Raw genomic sequence first — 24,806 nt, 5'->3', positions numbered from 1 at the left:
AGCCTAACCCCCATCACTTGACGCCATCCTACCTACCTCCACCTGGTATTTCTTTGCAGAATACCATTCCATGTCCAAGTCTGCTTCTTTACATGCTAAGCAAATTAATAAAGATCTGGGAGGCTCACATTCCAGTCTGGCAGATTACTGGTAGCTAGATTTTTGCCACCATCCATGTCTGTAGAAGGGATCACTTGTGCCAAGCATATCGTACCTGGCTGATTGGAAGGTGGTGGCCTGCAAGTATCAGCACTTACAAAATAAGTACCCCCCCTCCCCCAGAGTAGCCTAGTGCAACATGCAAGAATGCCCATCTCACTCCCTCAGAGACCAGAGGGATAACAGGAGATTAGAAATAGAGAAACAAACTGCAAGCTCCCAGAGGTCTCGTTGCCTGGGAGGAAATGCCTATTAAGTACATACATCTGTATGAAAAAGGAGGAGAAATGTTTTAAATGGGGAAAACAAGTTCTCAGTCTTTTAGGACTAACATGTGCTTCCTGTTAGTAGTATTAATCTCTAGGCCCTATTAACATAACTAAGGCCCAACTTTGCCCTGCTAGACTGAGTAGCCCTGCAATCAGGAGAACCTCCAAAAATTAAGTTTGCATTAAGAAACTATTGCCCCCAACCCAGAGGGCTAGGTAGAGCTAAATTACTAACAGTATTTTTTGCCAAGCAAATTTTTCATCTGCTTGGGCTAAAATGCTTTTAAGTTTCTGATTTTATAAACAGCCAGAACGGTTCCTGATCAGCGCTGAAACTAACCCCCAGGTTTTTTTGGGAAAAAAAAATAAATACGTTTTGGATACTGAATTCATTCTGACATGAGAACTGCTCATTTTCACCAGCCTTGTGATCCCTGGATGGCTTTCAAAGATTTCAACATGCTACGTCTTCGCATGCAAACCTAATAAGTATCAAAAACTATGGAAAGAAAAATATGAAATTCAGTGATGCAAAGATGTTCAGAACCAGTCTTCTTAACTTAAAAATCATCAATCCCACATTTGAACTTCAACAAATCTAGTTAGCTTTTGAAACATGTAAAGAAACAAAAAAAGTAAAACTGACAAAAAAAATAATCCACATTTAGCACACTGGTACTCTTTACTAGCTTGTATGGGGACTGTGAGAGAGAAGCTATTGCTAATTTGAAGTCAGGCTAATGTCAGTCATCAAGCTCGCAGTTAAATACCTTCAGGTCAACCAAAATTTAGAATTCTTTTTGCTTTTAATAGGTTTGGGTGGATGTATTTACTCAGCTGCCCATATTTACCAGCTGTGGGTTATTATACAAAAATAAATTGCCCTCAAATACAATGCATTGAACATTTTCTAAAAGCAAAATAGGTGAATTTTTTTTTAACAAAAAGTAAGGAATTAAGGGAAATTTGCAGAATTGCTGAATACTCTAGGTACATGGGGCATTCGTCTGATATGAAAGGAGGACCATTTTGCAAAGCAGTAAAAAGTAGAACGGATGTAACAGAGCAAGCAATAGCCCTTTAGGTCAAGTCACTGTTTTTAAGGTAGTCCCATCTTGAGTGTGATGGAATTGTATTAAGATATTCGACCTATTCAAACATGTCACACCTGGAAGAGAACACGACAGCAGATAAAGACTATATGGCCGATCAACACCTCCCTCCCCTCTGTGCATGTTTTATCTCCAACACTGGCCTCTATCTTTACCACCACCACCACCATTGGGAGGCCATTCCATGCATAGACTACCTTTTCTACAAAAAGGTTTCCTTAGATTACTCATTTACCTTCATCCCAGAGCCTCCTTTCTGTTGAAAGAAGCCCGTCTCCTGTGCATTTATTCCTTAGAGGAGATAAGCCTCTAAGGAATACCACAATACCACAAATACCACAAATACAAATACCACAAATAATACAATATACTATAATAATAATATACTATATACTATAATATACTATATATATATAGATATATAGATATATATATATATACATATATATACTATATATATAATATACTATATATATATTATACTATAATATAATATATAATATACTATAATAATAATAATACAAATACCACAAATACCACAAATACAATACCACAAAGGACTGCTTTTACAAACTGCAAGTCCTCAAAAAACTTAAACCCCTCCTTCACTTCTCCGACTTCAGGCTAGTACTACAATCCATCATTCTTTCTAAGCTAGACTATTGCAATTCCCTGCTACTTGGTATACCCGCCAACACCATCAAACCATTACAAATGGTTCAGAATTCAGCGGCTAGAATTCTAACTAGCACTAACAAAAAAGACCATATCACCCCAATCCTTCGGAGCTTACATTGGCTTCCCATTAAACAAAGGATACTCTATAAGGTACTCACTATCATCCATAAAGCGACAAACAAACTAGCTCCCATCACATTAAGCTCGCAACTACAACTACACACTTCCTCCAGACCAATCAGAAGCGCATACAGAGGAACACTGCTTGCTCCACAAATAAAATCATCATTGAGCAAACGAGCGCTATCTTCAGCAGGCCCACACCTATGGAACACGCTTCCCCCAGATCTTAGACTAGAACCCAGTCACCAAGAATTCAAAAAAAGACTGAAGACTTTTCTCTTCCAACAAGCTTTCCCAGACGCTTAAGTGACAGACAGACTCCCTAATTACTAAGTATCCTAATTACCCTAATTATGGTCACTGTATCCAGTACTAATTCTAAAATATCTATAACTGGACAATTATCTTTGAGATCAAAAATTTACTTTATTGCATATATATATTTGGCATTGCTTATATTTATATTTATTGCTACGTTAAATAGTTATACTGCTTATATAATATATTATATTTCTTTACTTATTACTATTTATTACCAGTTAAACTATTATTTCTTTATTTAGCTCTATGTTAAATTGTCAACCAGTTATACTGTTCCATATGTTCTACTGTTCCATGTAAAGCTCAGCTCTCTGTTGAGCAGTTCTTCGTTTTATGTAAACCGGAGTGATTTGTAGTCCCTACAAGAACTTTGGTATATAAAAATTAAAAATAATAATAATAATAATAATAAGCCATTTAAATACCTCCTTCCCAGAGTATAGAAGTTTAGATCTAAAGTCTGTCCTCATTATTTATGTAGGCCACTGAACATTTTAGTATCTGCCCTCTGGGCGGACTAAATGTTTTATATCCTTCTGAAGGTGCAGTCTCCAGATTTGTATACAGTTCTCTAAATGAGCCCTTGCTAGAGACTTATACAGAGGCCTGCAGCTATTCTCTCTATGCATAGAAGTATCCTTCTTGCTATTCTCTCTATGCATAGAAGTATCCTCTCCTGTTTTGTGCAGAGTCCTTTATACCCTACCCTGCATCACTTCCTTGGGTTATAAAAACCCAGTGGACCACCTTGCCTTCTTTGGCATTAAATCTTAGCTGCTAGATTCTAGACCAGCTGTAGGTAGCATTGGCCCCGCAGCCCCACAAACAGGTCTGACTTTCAGGATATCCACAATGAAGATGCACGACACATCTGCATACAATGGAGGCAGTGTATGCAAATTGACCTCAAATATTCAGGGTGGATACCCTGAAAACCAGACTCATTTATGGCACTCCAGGACCAAAGATTGCCTACTTCTGCTCTACACCATTTCTTCCATACCTTCCAGGGCATCTACTGTTGCAGATTTTGGTATTATGCACAAAAAAGGCAAACCTTACCCAATAGCCTTTCCACAAAATAGCTAAAAATAATGTTGGAACAGAACCAAACCAGCCACTTTTCTCAGAGTGAGCTCCACCTACTCCTATCCTGTGTCACCATCCTCTCAACCTGTTTGTCCATAAGACTCCTATGCGGAGCCATGTCAAACACTGACATCCAAGATTATTACATTTAACTTTAGTCATCCAGCCTAACTGATTAGCTTCATCTGATGAAGTCCTTCCCAGGAACTGCTTTAACCTCTACTTTAGCAGAGATTCCATTAAATTTACTCATCACCAAGGCAGGCGAACCAGACCTCCTCCTTACTTCCACGTTTTATGAAGAGAAACCACATCAGCCCATCCAGAGTCCTTTGGAACCACTCCCAACTCTAAAGGAATGCTGGGAAGGTCAGATGGAGCTGCCAGGCCTTCACCATGCTCCCTTAATACCCTCAGATGTATTCTGTCCAGCCCTATTGCTTTATCTACTTTTGGTTATTTGCTAGATCCTTGCAAATACCGTCTTCTGAAAACTGCTTGAGATTACCTCTCTGCCATTCCTATTTGTGGCAGTTTTCTGTAGTCCTATACCAAGCCCTTTAAGGCCTGATTTTAAAATTGGGTTTTTGTGTGTAAATGCACTTTAACCGCCTAAGTGGTTTGTTTTTTTTTTAAATTGCTACAGTATATGCCACTGAATTTTCCATAGAATATTCATGTGTAAGAGCACTTTATGAGGGTCAATGGCTTTTAAAAATTGCTGATAGTATGTTACATTTACATGCGTTACTCCTTTGAAAATTGCCTTTAGTGAATACTGAACAGAAATTTAAGCAACAGCACTCTACCACCACTAACATATCTTAAAAAAAAAAAAAAAAGGCAACACCTTCTTGGTCTCCCATTTTACCTATTAGTTTTCTTTTTTTTTTTTTCATTTCATTTACATCTTCTCTATTTTCCCCTGATTGGAATTGATACTAACATTACCCCTATCTCTCTCTTTCTGCGATCTCTTGTCATTTATGAATGCTAACTTTTTCAGCCACCTCCTTAGAAAAGGACAAAAGCCCGTTGTTTACTTGCCTAACCTTGAAATACATTTTTCGTTTGTAAGCACTACTACACATGCTGTAGGGCAGAGCTTTCCAAACTTTTCATGTTGGTGACACACTTTTTAGACAAACATAATTTCACGACACGGTAATTCAGTCTACTAGTAAACCAGAGGTTAAAGGTTAAATGAACGAAATATATTTCGACAATTTATGTATGTTTCCTTAAATATATACATAAATAAAATGTTTCACAACACTACCTATCTCATGAAAACTTAAATTTATATTAAAAATATATATTCCAAGATTCATGTTATTGTTATAATTTATGAGAAACAATAATAAAACAAATTGTCTGTCCCCCACACACTCATCTCTCTCCTCCCCCCAGCACATGTCTGTACCCCACACACTCATATCTCTCCCCCTCAAGCACATGTCTGACCCCCACACACTCATTTCTCTCCCCCCAGCACATGTCTGGCCCCCACACACTCATATCTCTCCCCCTCAAGCACATGTCTGACCCCCACACACTCATTTCTCTCCCCCCCAGCACATGTCTGTACCCCACACACTCATATCTCTCCCCCTCAAGCACATGTCTGTCCCCCCAGCACGTTTGCCCCCCACTCACTCATCTCTCTCCCCCCAGCACATGTTTGGCCCCCACACTCATGTACCTCGTCTTTTTGATTGTTGCCAGTTAAGTGCTTCACTCCCTTCCATGATCACCAGACACTGCTGCTTGCAGTCAGTACTCCTCATGGCCAGGCCTCATCGGCAGCAGCAGCCAATGCAAGGATGGCTGGGCTCGTTCCACCCACCAAGCCCCCCAAAAAAACACGATTGACAGCAAAAATCACCCAATAATAAGCAACCCATAAACTGAAAAAAAAAAAAAGTGAATCTCTAGAAAAAAAAAAGCCCAAACTTGCGTCAGAGTTGACCGGGCTTGCGCGACACACCTGCACACTGCAGGCGACACACTAAAGTGTCCCGACACACAGTTTGGAAAGCTCTGCTGTAGGGGGTGGACAAAGTTTCTTGTGTTGCTACACACTGCTCACAGTACCTAGCAGCAGACTTAAAGCAGGAGCTAAACTACACACACATGCACACATTATGGATTCTTATTAAAAAGTGAGCAAAGTGATGAGAAACAAAAGCAGAACAAGAACTTCAGTGCAAAATAGGATAAAGAGTTCTGCAGCAGCCATGTGCCTACTCAGAACCCAACATCTGTTCCATTATCCTTAAAAAGTTACACGCAGATACATGTCTTTTCGTTAATAAACACAATAACTGCAGTGTCCTGTCTGACATCTGTAGGTAATCACCACTTATTTCATGACCTAGTTTTCAAACAATTGCAATACAACAGAGGGGGTAAAAATTACAACTAGAAAAAAAAAAAAAAAGATTGAGAGTCTTAACAAGTAGCAGGCAATTCCTTTAAAGATGTAGAACAAAACTCTGCAAATATATTCAAATCAGACTAACTCATGGCTTTCGGCCCACCACCCCTAACTTCTGAGGGAGGGTGCATGTTCCTGAAAGCATGGGAGATGCAGTCAGAACGAAACAAGACTGCTCTCCCCCCCCCCCCCCCCCCGCACACTTAATACCCCCTTCCTGTCTGCTTATCTTCCTGCTCCTACTTACAAGTCTGTTTTTATAACTGTAATTTCTGGACTGCCCTCTCTTCAGGGGTTGTTTAGTTTTTCAATACTGCTTAACATTTTGCAATATGGCAGCAATTGGGTTGGCGGTCCAGTGTATTCAGAGCTAGAACTGATTAGCATTTGTTTAAAAAAGTCAATCTCCAATTACTAAACTAATCAAGGTAAATTAAAGTCTTCTTCCTTTTTCCCCACCCCCACCCCTCCAGACCTCCTAAGAATTTGAAAAAAAAACCACCTCATTTTCAAAAAGGTTACTTATTGCTGTCTTCTCATATTCCTCACTAATTGGTCTATTTGAGATTCTCTGTCCTACCAGCACCATTACAGCAGCAGTTTAGATGGAAAGAGATGGAAAAGCTCAGAGAAGAGTCACTTTCAAAACAAGGTAACAATCTTCCACAAGCTCACCCAGATCTCTGAAATGTCTCATTTCCAGAATGTACATATGGTATTTGTTTGAAGGTGTATTTTGATCCAGAGACATTTCCCAGCAACACTGAAAGATGGAATGAGGATTTGCTGAGTCTTAATGAGGACACCTGGAAAGATATTTGGGGTTCGATCCTCAAATTATCCTGATGTAACAAGGTTTTGGAATTGTTTCAATTACTGCGCAGGGCATAAACACCCTTTTTTTTTTTTCTCTAAATTCAGTACAGCTAGTCCCTAATGTTGGAGAGGGTGTAGAAATCGCTTCTCACAGCTTGGTGAAATCTTGAGCCATCCACTTCAGTTTACACAGTACCCCTATATTTGCTGGGAAGATGGGACAATCTTGTTTTGACCAAAGTCTATGAAGCATCTAGCTGTCCAGCTGTTGCATGCTGCTTGTCTCACTTACTATTGGAAATTGACCCCTTCAATTGAGCAATGGAAGTTGGTGGCAGATATTGCCATAATGGAAAAGGGTTTCCCTTTTCTCTACTGAAGAAGATTGGGCATATATCATATCATCTGAAAGACATACTGGCAATGGAGGTAGTGCACTGACTGATCTCTGTGTCTCTGGTTCCTGATATTGTTTGCACAATGCTTTTGGTTTACCTGTCTCGTGTATTGTTACATCCTTAAAATAGAGCAAAAAAAAGTCACACCTTTGAGAACGTGAACACAGATGTTTGTCAACCACGGATTGGAGAAAACCATGGGAGCATGAGGGGGTGGGGGGGGGGGGGGGGGAAGTTTCCTGCTGCTCTTTTGGTCTCCCAGCTCAGATGTGAAATCTGCTACTTTCCGCGCTATGCCAAGAGGAACTGCCTGGAGTTGGGTTCCTTCCATTTTATATTCTCTCCCAACTCGCTTAGCCTAGTCAGAGAGCACATGGCTACCAGGTTGCAGCTCACTCAGAAATGCAGCAATATGGATCCAAGTCTGGCCACTAGATGTCGCTGTCCCCACTGAGTAGGATTTTCCTTCCTGCTTTCACAGGCCGACAAAGCAGAATCCCAGCCTGAGAATCAAACCCAGGTCCTTCATATGGCAACATATAGCAATATTAGAGAGTGACAATTTTGCCAAAAGATAATTTCTTATGGTTGCCAAAGTAGTCTACTTAACATAATAAAGTTAAAGTGAACAAGCTACAGGCGATACCCATTAGACTAAGATTCCTTAATGAGCAGCTTTTAAACATTATATGCCCTTCATCAGGTTAGTGCAAACTATTGACTGTTTGTGATTTTTATTCTAAAAAGTCCAATAAAAAGATATCACCTACAGCTTGTCTGTCAACTTATTGCTATACATATGGAAGATAATGAAATGCTTTAGATTAAGTTTTGCATAAAATATTCCAGGCCCCACTTTCTAACATCCTAAAACTAAAGCTGTGCTCTCAGGTCTGGACATGGGGATCCTGCAACTTTAACTGATAATTATGCCCACAGTCCCTACTTGGTGACGTAGCCTTAGCCAACAGATATTAATGTTTAACTAGCTTGACACCGAACAGCAGACAGAGCACACACACTGGTGCCTCAGGTGACAAGTTAATCCTCCAGTCCACACTAACTGGCTCTCTCATTAGTCAAAATGCTAGCGTAATGCATGCTAATCCCTTGGAAGATTAGTAAAGCTGTTTGGTAATGTTGCTGAAGTAATCTGTAAATAACATGCAAAAAAAAAAAGTTGTGGCAAACCCTGAAATATCAGTTGTTGAAGCTCTTTGGAAACAGCTTGCTTGATGCAATTTAAATAAATCCTTTAGAAAAACATCTTGTGTTTTTAAAAATGATGCAATAGATAGAAGAAACTTCCATGCACTCACATGGACTAACAGCAACCACTACTTTAACCAGATAGAAACATTTCATTGTTTTTCCTTAATGGAACAGATCTATATAGGTAAGATTTTTTATTTTTATTTTAATGCTTCAACTCTAGAATTTGCAAATACATGCATAAACTGCAATGACAGAGCACAGATGAAAACATCGCTTCATAAAGGAAAAAAAAAGTGCTCTTAGGCAAGACCAGCCAAAGAAATCCAAGCATTTCTAATAAAATTAACATCAGCTCTGATTAAACCAAGTCTAGCAGTAACTTATTCCTGAATCACGTGCTAAAGTACACAAAATAAGGGGCACAAGCTTCAGGTCCATTTTTAAAAAGAAGGTACAGAGAAGTTATTAAAACACTGAAGAGGGATCATCTTTCTGTTCTAAACTATTAGTGGGCAATGAACTGACTGGACTTTGCTGATGACTGAAAGGAACTCCCCTTATTTCACACAAGAGCCTGCTGTGCTTAAAGTTTACACTTTTTGGAAAAAAAATCAGTTTAGAAAATAAAACCAAGAGACACTGGCATGTATGAATGCTATTACATGTTTCCCATTAGGTAACCACTTTGCTACACTTATTTGAAAAGTTTATTAGTGAAACAGGTGGTCACCAATTTTGTGATACTGCAGTCACAACATGTGTGCTTTCCTGGTAGAAATCTTTTTTCATGGCTACCAGGCTCTCTCTCTGCATAACACCAGCACAGGAAATTTTCAGAAAATCAACAGAACAAGAAGTGGGCTGGTAATCTACTCTGGTCCTATGCCTAGGAGAATCAAGTTTAGGTATGCTCTGGAGAAGTCACAACTGCATGTGACTCCCCTCCCCCAACCAGGCCACCAATAGTAATCTGGACACTGTTTCAGGATATGGAAGATTTTATCCTCTTAGGCAGTCCCCATTTTAATTTTCAAATAACTGGAATCTTTAGAATGGTTCCATGAGATCATCATGGGGGTGGAGGGATGGATCTCACTAGTGTTCAGAAACAGAGCACAGGGGGAAAATTGGCAATAAACATTCAGATTGCTAACGTTTTGTGCATGCACCACTTTCACAGTCACTGTTCCAACAGTTGGCACAATAAACTTTTCCTTTCTGGAGCATTTTTATATTTTACTGGAAAAATCCAAATCTGTGTTCTATAGACAGACAACCAAACCATGTGTCTACCACAATAGGAAGTACCCTAATACTTCATCTCTATAAAAGCTTAAGGGCCTGATCTACTAAGCTTATTTTGCCATTCTGGGGCTCATGCAATAAAGTGCACTCAGCCTAGCATACAGGTCAATGCGCAGTTGGACGTGTGTTTCGGACACGCTAGGCTAACACCGAATGCAATTAGGGGATTAGCACAGCCAAACTCGCACGTAGCTAATAGTGATCAATACAAGTAAATACCATGTAGATGAGTCTATTAGCTATTACCAACACCCCCCCCCCCCCCCAAATGCAGAAAATAGACACTCAGCTAACCCTAGGAGCTTTCGTTAAGTCATTCCACAAGTGAAGGGTTCAAGGCAACAGCTGCAGATTGTGGTACAGAAAAAAAAAGCAGGGACCAAAGATTGTAGGAGGAAATTTGGATTAAAGCTGTGAAAAGCAAATGCCGGGATTTTAAAAATGAAAACCTCTTGGCTTGCTTTTTCCGGCGTTACCTTTCCCCAACACTGCTTCTCATTGCCAAAGGTTCCATACCCCTTCTGCAGGATCCCTATTATGCTCTAATCTTGTAAATTTTCAATTAAGTATAAAGCAGCCAGCCATATGGGGTCAGCCATGTCTGAGCGCCCTATGCTTTCAAGCACTGGGGACGCACAATTGTTCCTTTTAACGTAGCTACTAATTTACGTACGGCATAGGATGCTCCGGGGCTGCGGCTGGGCATGCGTTAGGAAAGAGCACCTGTTTTACCACACGGTTTTATTGCATTGGCCTCTCTATGGCCGATTCATAGAAACATAGAAATGACGGCAGAAGAAGACCAAATGGCCCATCCAGTCTGCCCAGCAAGCTTCACACACTTTTTCTCTCATACTTATCTGTTTCTCTTAGCTCTTGGTTCTATTTCCTTTCCACCCCCACCTTTAATGTAGAAAGCAGTGATGGAGCTGCATCCAAGTGAATATCTAGCTGATAAGTTAGGGGTAGTAGGGGTAGTAACCGCCGCAATAAGCAAGCTACACCCATGCTTATTTGTTTTACTCAGACTATGTTATTCAGCCCTTATTGGTTGTTTATCTTCTCCCCTGCCGTTGAAGCAGGGAGCTATGCTGGATATGCTTGAGGTATCAGTTTATTCTTCTCCCATGCTGTTGAAGCAGAGAGCCATGTTGGATATGCATCGAAAGTGAAGTATCAGGCACATTTGGTTTGGGGTAGTAACCGCCGTAACAAGCCAGCTACTCCCCGCTTTGTGAGTGTGAACCCTTTTTTCTTCTCCCCTGCCGTTGAAGCAGGGAGCTATGCTGGATATGCGTGAAAAATAAAATTCGCGGGAGAATGGGCGAGCACCCGCTCTCCTGTGCGCGCGATTCAGTATTTAAAATGAGGGCCCACAGTAAAAAGAGCGGCAGCTGTCAGAGAGTTTGATAGCCAACGCTCAATTTTGCCGGTGTCTGTTCTCAATTCTGCTGACAGCCACAGGTTCAGAAACCAGTCGCCGGCAAAATTGAGCATCCAGTTTTCAACCCGCGGGCCGATTAAAATTATTTTTTTTTTTACCACTTTGGGACCTCCGACTTAATATTAGCGCCTTTGGGTAGGCGCTAATTTCTGAAAGTAAAGTGTGCGGCTTGGCTGCCCATTTTACTTAGTGAATCGTGCGGGAATAACTCATAGGGCAATGAACATGCATTTGCATGTTGCAGGTGCTATTAGTTTCGGGGGGGGGGGGGGGGGGGGGGGGGGGTTGGACGCGCGTTTTCAATGCGCTATTACCCCTTATTGAATATAAGGGGTAAAGCTAGCGCGTCAAACGTGCGTCCAAACGCAGGTTAAAAATGCGCTCCGGAGTGCACTGTACTGTATCGGCCTGTTGGTAGGAAAAACACTGAGGAAATCAAACCTATTAGCATAAACAAGTGGCAACCACTGAAAACCCATGGCCCAGGTTAGTCTCCTACCTTACCAAAATGATAAAGGGGGCTGGAACAGCTCCCCTCTGAGGAAAGAGTAAAGAGGTTAGGGCTGATCAGCTTGGAGAAGAGACGGCTGAGGGGGGGATATGATAGAGGTGTTTAAAATCATGAGAGGTCTAGAACTGGTGAATGTGAATCAGTTATTTACTATCCTTACTCTGCTTTCCCCCTCTTCTGTACCACACCCAGATCCACTTCTCCCTACTCCCCCCACACAAATCCAATGCATACTCTAGGCTCACTACAGTGGTGCTCAAAAACTGCTAGCATTTGTTTTACAATCTCGTCCCAAATATGCATTCCACATTTACCAGGCGAGATAAAAAATTCATAGATAAGGAACAATTTTGCAGTCAGGAAAATCTAGATGTCATCTCGGGACCTCCCAACAAGCCAACAGTCAAGTATGCTCAGACTTCACAGGTTTTCTGTGCGATAAGAATACCTTGCCTTGTCAGCAGGGCTGGCATGTCCATTAGGTGCAACTAGATGGTCACCTATGGCACAGACCGGTAGGATGTGCCGCAGTAAATAGTAGCCATGTCGTGCCACGAGCGCTCTGCTCGTGGTCCTGAGAAGCAGGTAGGAGGCAGGTGGCACGGCACGACCAGGCACAAGGCAGAAGGCTTGCCTAGGGCGCCTACATACCTTGCACTGCTCTGCCTGTCAGAATACCAAACACCTACTTGATGGCTCGGATGGGTCTTGGAATGTAAGGCACCACCATTTACCACCTTCCGATCAACAGCCACAGAGACCTTTAAGCGGTTTGGACAGGAAAGAGCAAGCAAATTACTGAGCAACATCTGGGCTCCAGGTTGAATTCAGCCTGCAGCAACACAGGCTGGAGGCAAACATGGCATAACTAAATTCCATGTATCTCAATGGATTTCAGCAGGAAACAGGCAAGCATCTGGGGAGGAAAATCAAGCTCCAAAAGAATGAAGTTCCCATGATTACAGAAACCACAATGCAAGCAAGCAATTTACATTTAGTCAGATAAAATATAGTTGTAGACTATTATTCAGTCCATTGCTTGTTTCTAATCAGCAGTCAATAAAAAAAGGTATGTCTGGAGAACTGAGCAAGCCAAACTTTAATTTTAAAATTATCCTATATTTTCAGAAAATGAACACATCTATCACCATATGCAACAATGTAATTTTAACAATATATTTCCAACCAAGGTCCCATCTTTATATTAAAAATATTTAGATCTGGATTTGCTTTCAATATTGAATTCAAGGAGTGGCGAGATAGGGGCTTAAGAATCAAAGGCCAACTGTGGGAGAAAAGGCATTTTCACACTTTTGCAGTCCTTCATTTTGACTTGTCTAATGATTCACTGTGATATCTATAACTCAGGAAGGCAATAAATGGGTTATGGGATCTGTGCCATTCCTTAAGAGAAGTTAATGGGTTGGAAGTTTGTTTTGTTTTGAGCTGGAGGGTCCCTCTGCTCTATCAGCCATATATTGGGGTACCATACAAGGTGGATATGGTAAAAGTACACCTCCTCACTTAATTGAGAAGTAGAATGAGGACCTTGGCTTAAATTTCATTGAAGTTTTCTGGAAGACAATATTGCAAAAGGCACTCAGACTATATAGTAGGAGTTGAGTTACTTAAAAACCTTTGCTTAATCAAGTTTTTCCAAAGTGGATGTTGGGTGCGTTATGTAAATAGGTACCAAGGTCACATGTGGTGGTACTATCATGATGTAAAACACTTCTTGGTGGAAGTAACTTAGGAAATATCTGATATTGGGGAAGAAATACATATGACCACTTAGGTTTGCTGAGGTGTTGGGAGGGTTCATTTATTTCAATGTCAGCCCAAGTCATTGGTTGCTCAACTTCTAGCAGTGAAATTCACCTTAGCAACATTCTGGCAGTTTATCCCAAATATAGCACACTGGTGTTGTCAAGTGTAAGGAAATTGCAGATATTAAGTTGCTTAGATACAGTCTAAAAGGTGAAACAAACATGACCAATTATGGAAATGTTACTTGGAATTTTATAATTAAGCAGTATATGTATGTCTCTATGCAATTTACTATTACTGGTAATCTTATGGAACTATGATGGTCAAGCTGTTTGTGACATGATACATGCCAAGTTTTTATAAATAATTTTTTTTTTTGACCTTTAGAATTAGGGATGTGAATCGTTTGACGATTTAAAACAATCAGATATATTTTAAATCAAAAATAGTCAAAAACCGTTAGAGTCGCGATACAATAGAAATTCCCCCGATTTATCGTGAAAAATCATAAATCGGGGAGGGGGAGGGCGGGAAAACTGGCACACCAAAACCACCCTAAAACCCACCCCGACCCTTTAAAACAAAACCCCACCCTCCCGAACCCCCCCAACATGTTTTAAATTACCTGGTGGTCCAGTGGGGGGGGTCTCGGTGTGATCTCCCGCTCTCAGGCCATCGGCGCCATTTTGGCTGCCACTAAAATAAATGGCGCCGATGGCCCGATAAAAAAAACCCCCACCCGACCCTTTAAAATTACCCCCTTAGCCTCCCCCACTCTCCCAACACCCCCCAAAAACTTCACACATACTTGGTGGTCCAGGGGAGCCGCGGGCAGTGATCTCCCGATCCCATGCTATCAGCTGTGCTAAAAAAAAATGGCGCCGATGGCCCTTTGCCCTTACCATGTGACAGGGCAAAGGTGGTGCCGGCGCCATTTTGAATATTGGCAATACGGCCCGCGTGCAGGAGATCGCTCCCAGACCCCTGCTGGACCCCCAGGGACTTTTGGCCAGCTTGGGGGGGCCTCCTGACCCCCACAAGACTTGCCAAAAGTCCAGCGGGGGTCCGGGAGCGACCTCCTGCACGCGGGCTGTATTGCCAATATTCAAAATGGCGCCGGCGCTACCTTTGCCCTGTCACATGGTAAGGGCAAAGGGCCATCGGCGCCATTTTTTTTTAGTGCAGCTGATAGCATGGGAACGGGAGATTGCTGCCCGCGGCCCCCCTGGACCACCAGGTATGTGTAAAAAGTTTTGGGGGGGTGTCGGGAGAGTGGGGGAGGCTACGGGGGTAATTTTGAAGTGTCGGGATGGGTTGGTTTTTTTTTGTTTTTTTTTTTTTTTAAGTCGGCGCGGGCCTCACTAAAAAAAAAAATTTAGTGATGTGAATTGGAACCGGAACAGATTCCAATTCACATCTCGTAACGATCTGATTTCCGCCCCCCCCCCACCCGAACCCGATCGTTAAAATGATCGGGCACACGATTCACATCCCTATTTAGAATCAATCTTATACAGTAACTGTTTTTGTTTCTCCCTATGTAGACCATAGGGGATGCTGGGCTTGAAGTGTAGTTTAAAAGGAATAGATGTAAGTAGCTCAATATGCACCGTACATCAGGCATTTAGATCTGCTTATAACATTAAGCATCTTTTCTTAATGCATTTTATGTGCAATTGTATTTACTACAATTTGTTTTAGTTTTATGTATTAATGTTTTCTTATGGCAGTATTGGAATCCACCCAGATATCCTGGATGAAAGACAGTATATCAATAAAATCAAACCTGATTTAGGCTGTAAGCTCTTTGGAAAAAGGATTCATTAAATCCATGCAGAATCTGTTGCGTGGCACTCTGGTTTAGGGTAATATATATTCTAACTTACAAACAGAACACAAGAGATGCCGCAAAGAACCCATGATGCTTTTACATGTACATTTTTGGAGACTGCTCTACATACACCTTTCATGGTCAAGAAAAATCTTGCACACCAAGAAACATATCACTTCAAATACAATCCAAAAGATAACTCTGATGCTTTAGAGAGCTCTATGTTACTTGTCAATCTGCCTTCAGAATAGCAAAACAAAATGACTTAGTATTTATAGCAGTTTGTTTTTTGTTTGCAGAAAATTGACTTCATCGATTTAGCCATCAACCTTGTTTAGAGGGTGGATGAAAATCTGCTTGGCTATCAATTTATACATATTTAAATTAAACTGATTTTGTAAAAGCTATAACAAAACACACACACACCTCCTTCAAATATCAAGTTATGCAACCTCTACCAGAATAAGACTGATATACGCGAGCTGTAATACTTATGAAATTTAGGTTTTCATTCTCTGCATACATAAAAAGAAAAAAAAAAAAAGATGGCTAAAGCTAACTTAAAATACAAAAACTTTTACAAAACAAATTACTTTTTTTTCCTGGGTAAAATACCTACATCATTTTTAAATGTAAAAAAAAGTCAGAAAAAAAGGATGACAAGATGTCACCCAGGATGGAAGAATACACAAAGTGCCTTATAAAACCCAGAGTCTTAAAAGAAGGTATTCAATTTCCTTTCACCTGCAGGCAAAAGGCCAGCCAACTTGGATGACCACCAAACCTCAGAAGTAAGATTCCATATCTGGTTTCCAAAACATCAGACCACTGGAGGCACAGCAACACCCTACAGCCACGTCAAGGCACTTACCGCAGATACTTTGCTGATCACGTCCCTTGCTACTGCAAGTCCCTGTGCAAAAGTGCGGGCAGCCACAAATGCACGAGTCACCTGTAGTTTTAATTTTCGTGGTACATCTCCAAATGGCTTCAAGTCCTCCGTGTATTTGCTCACGCATTCCAAGTACTCGTCTGTGAAGACGTACTGTGGATTTACTAGTTGGAACATGCGTTCCAAAAGGCGTGCCCAGAAATCATTTAGCATATCTTCCAGGTTCACATTCCCACCAATGTAGTACTGTTTCAGTTCAATGAAGAGATCCTTGAATAGCTTGGAGTTCTGCATATACAAACGGCCATACGTCCTGACAAACATGTCATTCAAGGACTTCTCTGCATTTTCAAGAAGTTCTTTGAAGAATTCTGAAAAAGAAAGAAAAAAAAATGAATAAATCTATTTCAAGCTAGTTTGCAAAGAAATGTTTGTCCAGCCTATTCTCCATATTGATATCCCTTGAAAGCCAAGAAGTCTGACTTGAGTTGTGCACAAATGTTTTCTTTGGGAATAATTCATCAATAGGTCTCCCTAGATGAAATGGTCAGTGGCAAACCAAGGTGCTTTGCAGTGTGCAACATAAAATGATCAGTAACCCCGTAGAGGGAAAAAAAATCAAAATCATTCTTTTCGTTTGCATTGTGAAATAAAGTACAATAAAAAAAAATCAAAATTGTAAACTTGCCTTCCCAGATTCTTTAATCTAATGGAAGACTCAAAACATTTTGTAGCTGAAAGGCATGTAATGCAAAGTTTAAGAACCTACTCAAGTTCTCTTTTTGACATGGCAGATCAACCGCAACCAAGACTGGAATCTGACTCTGTGCATCTTCATTCACAAACTTACCAGAGGATTTTTTTCCCCCATGTTATACTTCCTCCCAGCTATCTTTAGTCCAGTCATCACAGTGACAAGTCCATAGCCAGGGGCCCTGCCCCAAGGATCTTTCTGGAACCCTGCAATCATGCATCCTAAATCCAGCCACTCTGTGTCACCACCACCACACAATAACCAGCTCCCTCCCACCCCTTGAGGCTGTGAGTACCACCTCCGCCTCATCCCCAGTCCTGACCAACCCCGTACAGTCTCACCACGGAGCCACCGGACTGGCCTCAAATGGCTTTTCAAGCTGCACCACCACACAAAAAAATCCCCATGTAGCCCATTTTCAGATTTTTGTTTTAAGTTGTTGCCAAAGGAACAAACTTTACACATTTATGAAAAATGTAAAAGCAGAGATCCAAGAATGAATTTAGACTCTTTCCTTGAGCAGTAACTTGGCTATAACTTGTCTTCCATTCAAGAGGGTTTGAAAGGAAGTAAAACCAAGCCAAGAAAATTGCTGGTGTGAACTATAAAGAAAACAATATCTAAGAATATCCTACAGATAGTGAGTTGCAATATATATATTTCCAGACTGATTATGAACAGTCAAATAGAGAAAAATATTTAACTAGGTCTAGTTTTCCTTACCAGGACTATACTAACTTGTTGGGGAGGATTTGGAGATTAGTGAGCAGAGGTTGGAGTTTAGACTCCCCCATGAGTGAGTAGCATATGATGTGCTCCAGCTGTACATAAAACCCGTGCACCACCTTAGGTTATGGATTTCTTTTAGCGATTTTAGCTGGATTTAGTTGAGCTCTTGGTTCAGTTTCCCTGCTGTGGGTCTGCCCAGTTTGAGCAGTCCCCACTTTTGATTATTTTTTTCTAGAAGGACTCAGAGGGTCTTCTTCACAGGGAGCCTTCTCCTTAATTTTGATCCCAGATGTTTGGAGACTTATTGAGAGGGAAGCTTTTTCCACCTGTCCCCTCCGTTTCCTTTTGGTAAGATTTCTGTCTGTGCCTTTAATGACTGAGAACCTTCGGGTCCAGATACAGAAGTGTATGGGTCTCTCACCTAGAAAGACCCTGGAGGAGTAGCTGTATCAAGGAGGAATGGATTCCCATCCATTGCTAGCGAGAAGCTGTGAAGATCAGTTTTTGTAAGTGTTTCCAACGTGGTCCCAAGATAAGACATTTGGAAAGCGATCTGTATCTAACTGGAACTGAAGACTACTGAAGGCTATGAGATAACTGACTATTCCCAATATGGGAAGAATCTATTCAGAACTGTGGAAGAGGGCTTACACTTTTTTTTCAATCTAATTGGATGGGAGATTGAGTTGAACTAACAACGAACTGGCTATTACAAATTCTGAAGACTTCTAGTAACAGAGCAAGGTCACAAGTTTCTTTTTCTCTCCAAAATGTTCAATTGAATTTAACACCAAACTGCTGTAAATTACTCCTGGGGGAATTCTGCACAAAAAAAAATTGAAAATTCTGCAAACTTTATATTTGTTAAAATAGCACAATATACATGACAATCTTTAAGTAATTCATTAAAAATATAATACAGAAAATTAAAGATATAGAGTTCAATATTTTGAGCAAAAGTTTCCTTGAAGTACATTGTAAGAATGTCCCTTCCTCCCTCTCTCTCCCTGCTCCCCTGGCCAGTCTCCTTTCACTTTGCCTTCTCAGGACCCCAAACTCCTTCACCCTCCACTATCTCCCCTTTCACTCCCAGAGTTTGACCCCTCTCAGTACTGCCTCACAGGCTCCCTCTGTCCCTCTCACAGGTTCTCTCTCGCATACACACCCCCCGTTTCACACAGGCTCCCTCACATAACCCTCCCTCTCTCACACACACATTCCTTCACAATCTCCTCACATAACACTCCCTCTCTCTCACACACATTCCTTCACAATCTCCTCACAAAGACTCCCTATCACACACACACACATACACACACTTGCAGTCTTTAACACATACCTCTACACAGCCTCTGTCTCACACAAACCACATCTGAGCCTGCTTCCCTCGTGACATACTGGGACTTGCACCTCTCGTCTTCACTGTGCCGGGGCCTCCTTCCTGTTCACCGCTAGCAGGATGGGATCTGCTCCAAATTCTGCACAGAAACTGGGATTTCTGAGCAGAATTCCCCCCGGACTAGTAAACAACATTTTCACCCATTTGATCAACTGTCAGTAAAAGGTTGGAAGTCTCTTAGCTTCCAGCGTGTTTACTGCTGTCAGCCTGTAGAGATTATCAGTACTGTATGCCAAGGGATCTAAGGCGCTATGTATTTGTGATACATGCAAAAGGGCCTTTAAGATAGCTGATGCTTCTGTGGGGGGAAGCCTATTTTGGAGATCTGTTGCAAGTAGGGTCAAATCCTTGATTATGTGCTTTTGGGACCAGTATCTGGGTTTTATCAACATAAGGGTTGCATAATGAAAAAGCCAACCAGAAGGAATGGCTTTCAACCTTACAGCCCACTACCAATATTTCTATGGCTTAAACTACAGTCTGGATTAAATATATAAACAAAATACTTCAGGAATTCTTGAAATGTTGGCTGTATTCTATCAGCTTCCACATTATAAGCAAATCTCTAGGAAACATGTTTCAATACATACCATTGGCTAATCCAAATTCTAATGGTCTTTATTAAAGAATAGCTTTTTTAATGTTTACCATATGAAGTTATTAGGGTTTTAAAAAAGTCCTCAAGCCTGGTTTGAATTTAACTCCTTTAAGTTTAAAGTATGCTGAAGTTCAGATCCCAGCCTTCAAAGCAGCCCAGAACAACCAGTGACTTTAACATACCACCACACTAGTGTGATTCCTTATTAATAAAATCATGAGGTTTGTGGGTTAATATACAGTTGTAGACTCTTAAGAGTAACAAGAGAAATGATCAAGGGAAGACCAGATCGAGATAAAAAAACCTAATATGTCCTCTGTCCAACATCACTATGAACCTCTGCTCAAGCTCCCATAACTGGCATTTCCTGTCTGGGCTGATTTTAATATAATTAGAAATGAAAAAAACCTTACTTTGTGACCTCAAGCAAATCAATTCACCATCCACTGCCTCAGATACAAACTTAGGGGGTCATTTATCAAGTCATGATATTTTACTACAAGAGAAGCGAAATATCATTGGGGGGCATAGTCCTGCAATATTTGCCCCTACCCATGAAAATATCGCAGTTTTGCAGCATTTGTATCGTGGAAAAAAACCACATTAAAAATATTGCTGTAGAATAAGAAAAAAAGATAGCAGTCTTCTCCCAGGGCTATCATATTGAAGAGCCACGTGGCCCAAAAACAATCTCCTCCCAAAGTGAAAAAAATCCTGCCTAGGGATCTTGGAAGATCCCAGTTGCCTCTAGAGGTAGCCCAAAAAGCTGAAATGTTTAAAAATTTTTAAGAGTAATCCAACAGTGATGCCCCACCCCCTTTCCAAAATTCTCATCTCCCCTGGTTCTAGCTCCCCAGTTCCTCCCCTCCCCCACTGCTCCCATAGCTTAAGTTCCTGGTGTCATGGCTCCCCATCCCCATGACCCCCTTAGGTAAGACAAGGGCCTGGTAGTCTAATAACCCACAGCCCAGCCCTCCATACCTTGAGAAGACATCCCTGGTGTCTTAGGTGACCCAAGATCCCAGGCGATGGCCACCCTGATGCCCAAGGGGCACTCCAGGCCACTAGAAGTCTTCAATTTATGAGAGTCCAGGGGAGTGGGCCACTAGATTACCAGTGGCTTATTTTTGTCTACAGGGTGGTGGGGCATCACTGATTAGTTTTCTGCTTTTAGTTTGAAAGTAACATTTCAGCTTGCGGGACCACCTCTAGAGGTGGAAGGGGTGGGCCGAATTCTTCCAAGATCAGAGAGGGATTTTTTTCGCTTTGTTTTTTGGGGCCATGTGTCCTTTTTTAAAAATGTTTCCAGGGGCAGACTGGGGGGAAACAATAGTTTGATCAGCTGGGATATATGAATTGCACACAGGGAGGCAGATGCACTATAGTGACCGCTTATAGTATTACTGATTGTGGTCTGATTTTATCCATGTTTCTTCAAAGAATGTACACAGTTAAGGAATCATTATGGACTAATGTGGATAAATGTTAGTTTCTCTTCATTTATGGCATTTTTTTTTTTTAATTTTACCAAATGCAATCCAGAAAAGAAAATTAAGAGTCATAGTCTAATACACAAATAAGGAAATGCTACCAGCTAAAGAAAATCACAGTACAACTGCAACTAGTCCATATTACTGGAGGGTAGACAAGAAAAGGAAGTAAAGAAAAAAAAAAGTTAAAAATAACTATTACAAGTCATGTCACATTCCACGTGAACTCCTATAAACCATCCCCTGCATCCGAACACTAAGCAAATATTTTCCCCAACAGATTATTTTTAGAAAAGCTTCCAAATGGGAAGAGTCAAAGAAAATGTATTTATTCTTTTTAATATTGACCAGGCACTTATATGGGAACTTCAAGAAAAAAGGAAGTTCTACACAACTAGCTGAGTTTTTTTTTTTTTGGTTTTTTTTTAAAGAACATCCCTTTGATATTCTTAGAGAATTCCTGGGGAGATAACAGCCTGGTTTTGAAGAAGTTAAGGTGCAAGTTCTTCACCCTCAATGAATTCTCCAGAGTCCATCTTACCACGTAAAGCTAGGGATTCTTTAATATGTGCTAATCCAGTTCCTTGCAAGGAAGATATCTACTGACCCACTTCCTCAGATCTTCAAGTTCTTCTAACTTGGAAGCTGTGTTTGCAAAGGAACATCACTGAGAAATAGACTTAACTAATATAGTCTTTGCCCTACTAACTACTCCCTAAACATACTCCAATGACAGCTTTTGCAGCAGCCAGGAGGGTGCTGTTACCTCCCACGCAGAGACACCGGAGGCAGCACCAGCACAGCTTTTGGACCATCATGAATAGATTTGCCAGCAACCTGAGCAGTAGGACAAAGTTTTGGAGAACATCCAAGCTTATGATTTTCTCTTCAGCAGAACCTGATCAGCCCTTCCCCGCTGATTCTCCTCTTTTGGACTGTTTCCAACATAGGAGAAACAAAGATTGCATCATCGGCAGTGTAGGGGAGGAGTTATTGCACCAGAGCTCAGGGAAACCCACAGATCTAACAAGGGATCTTGATCAGTGCCAACTTGAGCATATTGGACCATCGGGCCCCTCACAGAAGCTACCAAAAGGCAAGCTTGAGACTTCTGTCTGCCCTTCTACTTCACCAGAAAATTAAAGGAAATCTTATTTATTTATGTTTATTTAGGTTTTCTCAAATTAACTATGTTCAATGTAAACCGCTAAATGTTCAATGTAAACTGCTAAATGAAGCGATAGTTACGGTTCCTTAGCGATAGTTTTGGTTCCTTGTAAACCGGGGTGATATGTATACTATACAGGAACCCCGGTATATAAATTCTTTAAATAAATAAATAAATAAATAAATAAATGTAACAATCACTGGAGAGTCTACTCCTCAGCATCCCAACTGAATAAAAATATGGACCATCTCACATACAGATGACCATAGCTACTATTGACGTTTATGGTTGTATATACATATTCCAGAAAAAAAAAAAGTGTGCATTTGGTTTTCAAAGAAATTAGAAAAACTGTTTAAAGAATCATTAGGCATTAAAGATAGAATATTATTTGAACCTCAGGTCTAATCTGCTATGACAATGAAATTACTTTTATCAATTCCTTGTTTTCAGAGAGATAACTGCAGTTCATGGCACTGTTCTTCCTGGACGTTTGACAGGTATTTCATCATCTAGTCGTGACCTTCGTAATGGAGATTCCTAGTTCTCTCCTACACAAAACAGGCAAGTGTGCTGTGGCAGTCAAAAAAGCAAACAGAATGTTAGGAATTATTAGGAAGGGAATGGTCAATAATACAGAAAGTGTCATAATGCCTCTGTATCGCTCCATGTGAGACCGCACCTTGAGTACTGTGTACAATTCTGGTTCTAGCATCTCAACAAAAAAAAAAAGGGGGGATGGAACAGCTTCCCTATGATTAAAGGCTAAAGAGATTAGGGATGTTCAGTTTGGAGACGAGATGGCTGAGGGGGGGGGGGGGGATATGATAGAGGTATTTTAAATAATGAGGGGTCTAGAATGGGTATATGTAAATCAGTTATTTACTCTTTTGGATAATACAAGGACTAGGGGACACTCCATGAAGTTAGCATGTAGCACATTTAAAACTAATCAAGAGAAAATTATTTCACTCAATGCACAATTAAGCTCTAGAATTTATTGCCAGAGGACGTTAGTGCAGTTAGTGTAGCTGGGTTTAAATAAGGTTTGGAAAAGTTCTTGGAGGATGGCAATTTCTTATGTTCTTAAAAATGTGACTAGTACATTTCTATTACTGGAAGCTTACTACAGCATCATACAAAAAGGATTCCAATGAAGACAGTCAGTGTCCCACTCAAGAAAATGACAAATTTCAATACATATTAATTTTTAATATGCAAAGCTAACAGCCTCGTTCTACAAAGGCAGGCTTTTAAACAAGCACAAAACATGTGCCATGTTAAAATGAATTAATCTTGGATTAAGTGGCAAAACAAAAGGCACTATTACCAAAAAGAAACAAATCCTAGTCTTGCTGATGTATTTGATTATAGATTTATTTAAAGGGCCAATTGAACATTACACATTAGGCACAAAGGGGTCCATATTCAGCCACCGTGCAGCTCTGCAAGTTATCCAGTTATACTTAACCTGCTAACTAGTGCTGTATAATCAGTGGCACAGCTGCCCCGCTGAATAAACCCGGCTATCTTAAAGTTATGTATAGCCAACTATCTTTAGGAAAACCTTTTGATTTATCTGGCCAACTCTGGTTGGAACAGTCAGCTAACAGAGTATCAAGTTAGCCAGTTAATTTATCCAGCCAACTTGACTCCTCCCTGATCTGCCCATTCCCTGCTCTTGCCTTAACCAGCTAAGTGGTGCCCGATGACCGTAGCCAGATATTCTACAATGCTACTTAGCTGGATAAGTGTCGTTTTCAATATAGGTCTCACGCTGTCTTAGAGATACTGCCGGCCAATATAACGTCACCCGGCTAGTGCCAGAACTGAATATTGTACAATAAAATTATGAAATCAGAACTTCTATGCAGCATAACTAGCAACCATGGCCAGGAAAGTCTTCTGAACCCACTGTTGGGTCTACCAGAAGCATGGAGAAGCAGTCTGTGAAACACAAACAGAAGACCACATGCATGCAGTTATACAGACAATGGGGGAAAAAAAGCAAGATACAGAGTGTACTACAGCTACCTTGTACAACAGGTAGTGCTGACAATTAACATTTCTTTGATAAAAACTACAATACCATATGTATTGCAAAAAAAAACCAAAACAGATATCTTACAAAAAACAAGTGTATGGTACCTTTCATCAAAATTCAAAGAGAAAAAATATGTCAAACACACCATTTCTTCTACATAACTTGTGCACTAGTACTTAAACACTTGTATTTGTCCTTTTTGCATTTCTTGGCTTCATTAATAAGCTGTTCGTGGGTTCCCAAATTATGAAGTGCCT

The 24,806-nt window shown here is 40.7% G+C and overlaps 1 protein-coding gene across 2 annotated transcripts in view; it reads right to left on the bottom strand.

Moving 5' to 3' along the window:
- GPC4 (glypican 4) overlaps nt 1-24,806 on the bottom strand; it is a 209,622-nt gene that overhangs the window by 59,089 nt on the left and 125,727 nt on the right. For both annotated transcript variants that reach the window (XM_029606669.1, XM_029606670.1), the window contains one exon: nt 16,347-16,738. In XM_029606669.1, the coding sequence (XP_029462529.1) occupies nt 16,347-16,738 (392 nt within the window). The remainder of the gene's footprint in view (nt 1-16,346; nt 16,739-24,806) is intronic.

This window comes from Rhinatrema bivittatum, chromosome 6 (assembly GCF_901001135.1).
Source record: "Rhinatrema bivittatum chromosome 6, aRhiBiv1.1, whole genome shotgun sequence".
Taxonomy (NCBI): Eukaryota; Metazoa; Chordata; class Amphibia; order Gymnophiona; family Rhinatrematidae; genus Rhinatrema; species Rhinatrema bivittatum.
This window is presented reverse-complemented; position numbering and strand designations above follow the sequence as displayed.